Source organism: Coregonus clupeaformis, chromosome 6 (assembly GCF_020615455.1).
Source record: "Coregonus clupeaformis isolate EN_2021a chromosome 6, ASM2061545v1, whole genome shotgun sequence".
Classification (NCBI taxonomy): domain Eukaryota; kingdom Metazoa; phylum Chordata; class Actinopteri; order Salmoniformes; family Salmonidae; genus Coregonus; species Coregonus clupeaformis.
Genome location: NC_059197.1, coordinates 46,162,571 through 46,172,404, shown reverse-complemented (window position 1 = coordinate 46,172,404; position 9,834 = coordinate 46,162,571). Strand labels below are relative to the sequence as shown.

The 9,834-nt window shown below is 44.0% G+C and overlaps 1 protein-coding gene across 2 annotated transcripts in view; it reads right to left on the bottom strand.

The window, feature by feature from the left end:
* Window positions 1-5,481: 5,481 nt before the first annotated feature.
* The window catches only part of LOC121567465 (large neutral amino acids transporter small subunit 4-like), a 21,363-nt gene continuing 17,010 nt past the window's right edge, over window positions 5,482-9,834 (bottom strand). The window contains exons 9-15 of one of the 2 annotated variants that reach the window (XM_041877523.2): window positions 7,781-7,924; window positions 7,486-7,503; window positions 7,135-7,261; window positions 6,832-6,964; window positions 6,346-6,419; window positions 6,122-6,245; window positions 5,482-5,851 (exon numbers count right to left, since the gene is read on the bottom strand). In XM_041877523.2, the coding sequence (XP_041733457.1) occupies window positions 5,690-5,851; window positions 6,122-6,245; window positions 6,346-6,419; window positions 6,832-6,964; window positions 7,135-7,261; window positions 7,486-7,503; window positions 7,781-7,924 (782 nt within the window). In that variant the 3' untranslated portion in view covers window positions 5,482-5,689. The remainder of the gene's footprint in view (window positions 5,852-6,121; window positions 6,246-6,345; window positions 6,420-6,831; window positions 6,965-7,134; window positions 7,262-7,485; window positions 7,504-7,780; window positions 7,925-9,834) is intronic. The other variant, XM_041877524.2, reaches the window with a different exon arrangement.

Sequence of the window (9,834 nt, the reverse complement as noted above, 5' to 3'; positions counted from 1 at the left end):
CTGATCACACATGAAAACCAATATGTTATTTAACCACATGCAAATTCTTATTTCTAATGACAGGTTAGGTTCTTTTTTGTTATGCCTGGCCTGGACCACATGTAAATAGTCTACTTATGGAAAACTGTAGGCTCTTCAATTGAAATCTACCTAGGTCAAATGTTGTGGGTTTTTTAAGTGAAGTGCATTGGTTTGTAAGTTGTTTCACCTGTCACAGTGGTTCAGTTTCACTGAGCCCAAATGTTATTCCAGTCCTCCTGGTTTCACTCCTCATTCAGGCTTCTTGGCTGTGACAGTTGGTGGAGGCCAGCTGAACCCAGTAACACCCTGTGTTTTCTTGTGTTGGTCTGTTGGAACAGGTTAGTAGCAACCCCAGCAAGTCAAACCAGTGGCTCAGCCTTCAATAAGTTTGAGCAAGAGTAGAGCAACACAAATAATCCATCCATTCCAGACCTACCTTATTCTGCTATCAAGGTCAGGTCAGGAGCAACATGAAATTGTGGATGCTACTATTGTCAACCACCTATGCTGACTTCACCTCACTGTATATCAGAGGAGGCTGGTGGGAGGAGCTATAGGAGGACGGGCTCATTGTAATGGCTGGAATGGTATTAATGGAACGGCATCAAACACATCAAACATTTGGAAACCACGTTTGACTCCATTCCATAAATTCCATTCCAACAACTACAATGAGCCTGTCCTCCTATAGCTCCTCCCACCAGCCTCCACTGCTGTACATGTGTGAAACACTCCCATTACCATTATGATTTTAGGTGAGAGTTCAAAACATACAATGTTACAGTATTATGCTTTTCACTTGAATGTTAATATTTACTTTAATTACCCCACAGCAATTAATCCTCAGTGATCAAGCAATCATCTAAAATGCCTAAATGTTTTTTTGGAATCATGTTGTTCTTTTTTAGGTATCACTTCACTCCAACTCTCTTAATTGGTGTGTTAACGACACCCAATACAAAATAGTTTGAATTGGGAAGCTGAGTTCTGGTGTAGTAGTAAACTGTAAAAGCCTGTTCTCTGGTGGAGACTCAAGACTCTTAAAACAGCATTACTTTATAATGAAACACCTCCTTTATCAGTAAAGGCCCTTTTTCTTTTTGGAAAGTTGCCAGCCATTACAGACATGATTAATGTCACTCCTCCTGACTGCAAAAATGTGGCTAATATGAAACCTACAATAGCCTAACCCTGAGAAATGGAATTCCCCCCTAGGGTGGTTGGATTCAGGAATGACAGCAGTAGCAAGGCGGCATCTGCAGGCTTCCTCCACTTAAAGCAGACCTTCCATGCTTTCTTCTGTCTATTATATTGCATACAGATGTCATAGGATATGTCATTCACAATATAGGTTATTTAACACATTTTGCATTAAGAGTGATTGACAATCCACCATACTTTGAGGAAACATGGAAAAATGTCAAACAAGGTCAAATAATTACAAACGGACACTTTGTTTTACAAATTAATCTGTTTATGTAAATCTTTTCATATATAGATTTTTTTCTCTCATTTAGAAAATGACTCAAAATGTCAACAACAATGGCTATAATGTGATATAAGACAAAAACAAAAACTGAGATCCAATATACAACATATAGACATCAAATACATATTGAAACAAACGCCAAAAATTTAGAATGTAAAACAATAAAATAAACATTTCAGTAAAAACATTAGGTACAAGTCAGGGAAAAGCATTGGTGTTTCAGCTGAAGTTCCCCCTCAATGTCTAAAAGTGACACACAATCATTAAAAAGTGATATCCAAAAAGCATTGCTCCTTTTTCGTCATAAGAGAATATCCAGTCAATAAATCACACTTTAAATCTCAGGGAAGGGGAAAGTAGTAAAAGTATATCACATCTAGAAAATAACTACGGTGATGGCATTTTGAGTAGAATGACAGTTTAAGGTATGGCAGTGTAAAAAGTGCTGATTCTCCCATACTGAGGGAATGAAGATCATCCCAATCCCACATTCATTGTGCTGGAGTACAGTATAGCATCATTATCAGAATCCACCTGCAAGTTCTAGTCATATGTTCAAGCAACGAGAACCAGTCTATACAGGGCTATACATGCATGCTTTTTCTCTTTTCGGAAAATAAATTCATGTAAACAACAAGTAGAGTGATGTTCAAAGTAAGGATGTTGAGGATGCCAAGACCTGTTTCTCTATCAGTGTGTGTATGTGTGTGTGTGTGTGTGTGTGTGTGTGTGTGTGTGTGTGTGTGTGTGTGTGTGTGTGTGTGTGTGTGTGTGTGTGTGTGTGTAGATCCTTGAAACCGAGAGACCCAAACAGACAGGCCCAAAGAGCAGTCAGTAGCAAGGAGACGTTCTATATTGAGGGACAGGGACCTACTGTACGGTGCATACAAGAGGAGAGACTAAGACCACCCGTGGTAAGTAACAGAAATAACAAGTTTCTCGCAGTTCCGATGTCATTTCTCTATGAATAAAAAAAACTACTGGGAATACATTCTATGCTAACATGCAGAACCAGCAAGCGGTGCACTGTCTATGTTATATTTCAGTGCAGGCCATTCAGAATAATAGCATTGAGATCCTGATACGAGGACTAAGGTGCATACGTGCCATTCAGTTCTCACTTATTTAATTTATGAAGCTTTTGGAGATTCTAGCATTGTCTCTCAGTTCCATCACCAGTATGTGAAAGATCTCTTGGGTGGGTGGTTGTGTTTGTGTGAGACTGCAGTAGAGAAACAGGTCTGTCAGTGCAACAGTTCAGGACAGTGGATTGGACATGGTTGGATCAATGTGAGGGGTCATGATGTGAGAGGGTGGGGCACCAACTTGCCGTATCCACATCTCAAATCATCTGCACATAGAGAGGCAATCTGCTAGTTACATGGCTGTCTTTGGAAGTGCTTCTGTGAGTGACTGAGCAAAAGCAGACATCCTGTCCAGTCTAAATACTGTATCTGCGGACATAGAGCTACATAAATCAAGGTCACACACTCTCTCTCCAGTGTATGTTACCAGTGATAGATAATTCAAGAACATAAAGTCCTATCATGACCTGCCTGCCCGCCACCTGGGTCCCACGATCACACCATTCACAACAGCTGCAAGAATGTGGATTTTGAAACAGATATCATATTCAAGCATCTCTCTGTCTCCCTTTTTGATTCGAAAAGTCAATCAAAGTTTAAGTTGGAATTCAATAATTCAAGTAATTTGTTGCTACAAAGTGAGGCTTTGTAAGTGAGACCATAGATAGATACAGGAACTAGTTGGTCACTACCTGACCAGTACATCAAGAAAAACATGAGTCTATGTTCCTGTCATTTTGAAGCACCTTTGTAATAAACATTACATTATATCAATCCACCTTCTTGCATTGTGTGTGTGTATGTGTGCGGTTGGACAACGGTGTTTGTTCATAGGGTTATGTGTTGCCGGGAAGAGTAGAGGATTGCTCAGCAACTCACATAAGTACTTATTGCTATAGCGAATCAGAATTGAAATTCATCAATGTAATTCAGGTACTGTAGAACAGTGCCAGGTATAGGCCCACAGTTCACCTTAAGCTACACATCTCCTATCTATCTAAAACCATTTATCGTAAAACCATTTGTACTAAATCACATTTGTCTTGAATCAGAACAAAAGCTTGAATGGTATGTCAGTATCATATTGCAGGTAAAATACAGTTGATAAAACTATTACTTTTTGAAAACCAGATCTCCTGACACAAAAACATCTGGTCATCACAAACAAAAAGAAAACACACAAAGTCAATAAGAAATTCATTTTGCACTACAAAACAGACTGCCAAGACAAGACCAGTCGGTGGTACTGCCAGTGTATCCAGTGAGGGTGATATAGGACCATGCATTGGTGCTTGATAACCTAGCCTACACTCTTAGAAAATAAACGTGTTATCTAGAACCTAAAAGGGTTATTCGGATGTCCAAAAGGGTTCTACCTGGAACCAAAAAGGATTCTACCTGGAACCAAAAAGGGTTATCTCATGGGGACAGCCGAAGTACCCTTTAGGAACCCTTTTTTCTAAGAGTGTAGCTGTGCTGTACCCTATGTTGTTGTGGCACATTATTACTGGTAAGAGGTGTATTTCAACCTGTGCCATGCTTTGTTTGAAGCACAGCCACTAGCACAGCCACTAGCACATCCACATAGTATTCCCTAGAAGTAAAACACTGGCCTGCACACTGAACACTGGAAACCCATTGGCCTAATCACTTACTCTCATCTCAAAAGGGCTCAAAGCAAAGCTATCACCTCAGGCTTTTACCTACAACTCTGAGTGTTACAAAAAACAAGCCTTCGCTTTCTAGTCTCCCTAGAGCTGTTTGAACAGTCTTAAAAGGACAACTTCTCTGTAGCTTTAACCCTCCACGCCTCTGTTGTCTTCAACAACAAAACTAGAAGACTGAGTCACAAGGTTTGGTCTTTGAGACACCGGAAGGAACACTCGCTAGCTTCTGAAGGTTGGATGAGGTTCCATTCTTACCAATTCATTTACAATGATGACTATCCCCAACATTAAAGCAACATTATAGAACGTTATGGGTACGTTACAGAACGTGACGGCAACATTACAGAGCCTAATGGGAACCTTATGGCGGTATGAACTCTTCGCACCATTTGGAGTACTGAAACGTCTATATAACCTGTCTCGCTTCTACCTCCAGTCCAAACCACTTGTGACGATAGAGAGGCATTGACATGTAACAACCACAGAGAAAAATACAGACCTATTGCCAACAAAGTTTCAATAACGTTCCAATAATGTCCTAATCATAAAACCAGTTCTCAGAGTGTGAAGTAGAAGACCCCCAGTGCAGTACGAGACTAACTTGGATCAGAATTAGAAAGTGAGGCGATACTCGTCGTCGTTACTGGTATCATTGAAAACACATGTAAAAACACTGGTGGTGAAGTATTATAATTGTGAGGAGGACGTCATCTTTTTATCTGGTTCAAGTCACCACATCCAGCACAGGAGGTCTTCGACATGGCGTTGAACGCTTGCTTCCTCTCTGGTTCTTTTTGCAGGGCGACCGGAGAACCAATGTCCTCTTTTTCAGGCAAGAGTAGGCATGGCATTATTGACAAAAATGAAATAAAAAAACAACAGAGAAATGAAACAAAGAGGAGACTGGAAGGGAGGAGAAAGTCGTGGAGATCCTCCTCCCTCTTCTTCTCTTCTTCTCTCTGCAGCTCACAGACCCGCGGTTGTCCTTTCTCATTTCAGTGGTGAGAAGAAGAACAATGTCCATTTTGTGGTGTGTCACTGGAAAAGGAACCGTGTATGTGTGTGTTGAAGAGGTTTCACAACGTGTGTGTTGTTGCGTGTCTTTCACAGTGTACGTAGTCGATGTGTTGGGGAGTGTAAAAGTGTGTGTTTATCATTGTAGTTCTCTGAGATTTGTGATCAAATACTGTAGGTTTGACTGAGTGTGTTTGGCAGTGGGCATGGTGGTATGTGTGTGTGTGTGTGTGTGTGTGAGAGAGAGAGCGTATCGTCTGAGTGCAAGTGCAGACGGTTTGAGGGATCGGAGTTGGTGGGTGGGGTTGCGATTCATCATACAGTTCAGTCACACCTGTGACCTCTCCCCTCCTCACACTCTCCATTCCTCCTTCTCTTTGTTGAAAAAAATCTCAGTCCGTCAGTCTGTCTCTCTAGACGAAGGCCTCGGGCTTGCTGCCGTTGTCAATCTGGACGTAGATCTTGGGGTCCTCCTCGCGCTCCTGCTTCTTGCGTTGGAGCTGGCGGCTGTAGCAGAGCAGGTAGAGAGGCAGGCAGAAGCCCAGCACCGTCAACCCCAGCAGACCCACGTTAACCTGCACACAACAACACACCGGAAGTGACATCATCAGTCAGAAGAAGGGAGGGAACGGCTCTGTTGTTTTCATATCGGGACAGTAGTGTGTGCTATGTGGGCAGATTACTTTAGAACAAGATGGCTGCTACACGTCACTCGAATACAGTAGCCTTTGCAGCATTATGCTTATAGCACATTAGCAATACGTGGGTCTTCAGCATTACTGAGCAATAGGTGTGCTGTAGTTTGTGTAAACTCTGGAAAGGGTGAAAGGGCGTTGCTCTCTTACCCATAGGGGGTCTCCCTTCAGGGGGCCCATCATGGCCATGAAGAGGGGCTGCTGCAGCAGGGCGAACAGGGCGCTGATGAGGGACTGCATGCCTGTCAGACTGCCAAACTGAGACGACGGGTACCTAAGGAGGACAACCAGCATGAGGTGGTTGTGTGGAGGGGACGGTGCACACACACACACACACACACACACACACACACACACACTCCTGAGACACTTACACAGCAGCATACAGCCCTCCAACCGCAGAGTGGATGAATCCTCTCACAATGGTGTGTAGAATAAACGATAGAATCTGAGAGCAGAGAAGAAAGGAGAAAAACAAATAGTTCAACATGATGTGTTGTAGAATCTACAGGCCCAGGGCACGCATGGTGGGCCCAGGGCACGCATAGTGCCGTGTTCCTTCATCCTAAAATGGAGTCCATGTTTAATAAATAATGGCTTGACAGAGATGTTCCCAAAACGGGGTTGCAAATAACTTGCATAACTTGTAATGACACGTCTGTCCACCAGGGGACACTGTTGAATTAAACAATGGATCAGCTGCAATAACATGTGAATCCCTCGCCCTCTTTCTCTCCCTTTGCCTCTAGGAGGGCTTTACAAAACACTGGGATACACGCAGTGAAATGTTTGCTTCTCCAAAGCTCCTAGAGGAGAGGAAAGAGAGCGAGAGATGGAGGAGAGATGGAGAGATGAGTTACCTGGAGAGGGAGGCTGGGGACGAGGCAGGTGACACCGAAGCCCATCAGTAGCAGGTTGGTGAAGATGAAGGCCCGCGTGGCGTTGATGATCTTCTGGATCTGTCTGTCACGACGCTTGGGCTGGGTAAGGTCTCTATCAGAGGGGACATCATATGTTACACACAGATAAAATAGAAATGTCTTGTGGATGCTACGGGAGTATCTGTGATGCAGGGGAATTCTCTTTTGGAGTGTGTATGTGTGTGTGCATGCGCATGAGTGAGTGTGTGTGAGCTTGGGTGCGTTCATGCATGTGAAACTCACCTTGTGCCCGGCTTCGTGTTCTCATCCTCACACTCTTTGAGTTTCCAGTCCATGATGTACCCGATCACTGGAGCGGTCATCAGACACAGCAGCTGCAGCACTCCGAAAATGGAGGTGTACACACTTACTGTGAATGGCAGGAGAGACAGAGACATGTTATTCCCCAGGACTATTGCCTCCAAAGCTTACACTCCATCAAAATAGCATGGTGTTTACAGCAAAATGGACAGGGTTGCAGTTTAGGTTATGATTCATGAGGTAAGCCAGAGTCTTAAGTCAAAGTGAATCAATGTCAGAGGCAGAGAGGGGAATAGATGCTCTATGCTCATCTAATCTAGCCTGAAGTCTTACCTACTTCCATCTTCTCATCTGCAGAGGCAGTAAGAAGTCAGTGTGACAGGAAGAGGAAGAGGAAGAGAGACAGAGCAAGAATAATTAGCCGAAGCAATTCAGAGACTGAAATAAGGGCAGTGTGAAACAACTCCAGGTTGGAGAGATTACAAAGGAGGTTACAAGATTTGAATGACAAATCAGCAATTCTGTGACTAGTTGTAAAGTAAACTACTATATCAACACTACAAGGGATTGATAGCTTTTCATGCCCATGTTCAAGACACATTTTCAAGACACACGCACGCACACACACCTGTGCTGAAGTCTCTTTCGGACAGCGACTCGAGGATGTTGTTCATGGCTCCCATGTAGAAGATAAGTCTCAGCTGGGTGACACACATGGTGATCAGGCTGAGCATGAAGATAGGGCTTAAGACACTCTTCATGAAGGACTGGGCTGTGGAGACACAGGAGGAGAGACAGATTAACAACAACAGAACACAGTACCTTACCATTCACTCCAGTAAAACTGAAGGTTAAACAGTGATGCTGCATTAAATCTCAGAATGCTAGCTATTTGGCTAACTCAATTTATTATTGGAGGATAATACACAGGATTTTAATATTTTTTATCAGATTGCAGTGAGGTTTTACTGTGTATACTGTACAGGATAGGCCTTCTTTCATTTCCTCAACATGCTGTGATGGAAAACTACCAGGGCAAGCTGCTTCACCTCAGAAACAACATGGAGGTAGGGAAATAGGGAAACTCGAAGTCTAAATAGTCCATGGGTCCCTGGATGGCAAGGTAACATGTGGGGGTCTGTGCTGTAAGCAAGGGGACTGGGGCCATGGTCCGTTAATCATCTACTGATCTCAAAGCTGTAAAAGCTGCGGCAGGGCAGTGGAAAAGTCTTAATGGTCACGCCACAGATGTGTCCAGCATTTATTACCCAGTGCTGCAGGTATCTGTCCAATGCTCTGGAGACTGGACCATAGTTGACATACTGGCTGGACAAGGGGCTTAGAGGCTGGTACATGAGAGCAGGTGGTTCTAACAGTCTGTCTCCATCTATAACACTGGGTCTCCCCTCTGTCCTGGATCCATAATATGTGTTAGAATATTATTCACAAAGCGTCTCAGAGTAGGGTCTGGGATCAGTTTTGTCTTGCAGATCATAATGAATAAGAGGGGGGGATCTGATCCTAAATCAGCACTCCTACCTTGGGTTTACATTCTTGACTAGCACACTATGTGACCACACTTGTAAGGACACACCGTGATCATTTTCAAAATACCTAGCCTACACTGGCAACAGTCGTCATGACCAGTGTTTACTTAAACACAAAACAGTCTCTTAATGGGTTAGTTGATATAAGAACTGGTCCACAAAAGAGGTCCCAGGCACCATCCCCAGAGGGATAAAGTATTTTTGAGTGAGTCTCCTTTGAAAGGGAAAAAACTCCTAACAACCAAATAAATTACCACCTTCACATGCATCAGAATGATGAGTGGGCAAACAGGGAGCGAGAGAGAGAGAGACAGAGAGAGAGAGGGAGAGAGAGGGAGAGAGAGGGGGAGAGAGAGAGAGGCCCCTTGATAACCTCCTGATACGTGGAACTTGTCCAGCAGGGTTACAGAACCGCGGGCATCCATCCTGTGTGTATAATGACCCCCCCAGGACCTTACTGACTGCTATCTGCCCTCTGGCCCCTCTGGCCCGGCCCCACCACCGCCAATCCGAGCAGCACTTCTTGGAATGCGGTCCGAATCGATTGCACGGTCCGTTTGGTACCAAAGAGAGCCTGCAGAGAACCACATGGCGCCCCGCTGGGAGTTTGTGACCCTCAGGTCGTGCCTGAGGGGGAGAGGGGGCGCGGAGGGGGCACAGCGGAGGCGAGGAGGGGGCACGTGGCTGATTTAAGTGTGTTTTGGAGGTTTGTGGCTAATTGCAGTGTACAGATCTGGGTTAGTGAATGCAAAGTGCACAGCCAGTTGTGCGTTTGCAGGATTTAATTTGGGAGAGGGAGGATGGCCTTGGTGACCTCAGAGCCAATGACAGCACTCCCTCAGACAAGCTGGCGGCTGGGACCAAAATACTGGCTGGTGGTGAGCCCATTCTGAAACATCAACATTGCACTGATGCAGTCAGAGCCCGTATTTACAAAGAGTTGTAGAGTATGGAATAGCAATCCGCTTTATGGAATAGCAATCCATCATAGAGGTAAACAGTCGACCATATGCTAGATCTGGGCCTGTATCTTGTGCTGATCTAGGATCAGTTTAGCATATTATATCATAATAAATAAAAAGAGGGGACCTGATCCTAGATCAGTACAAGATACAGGCCCAGATCTAGCATATGG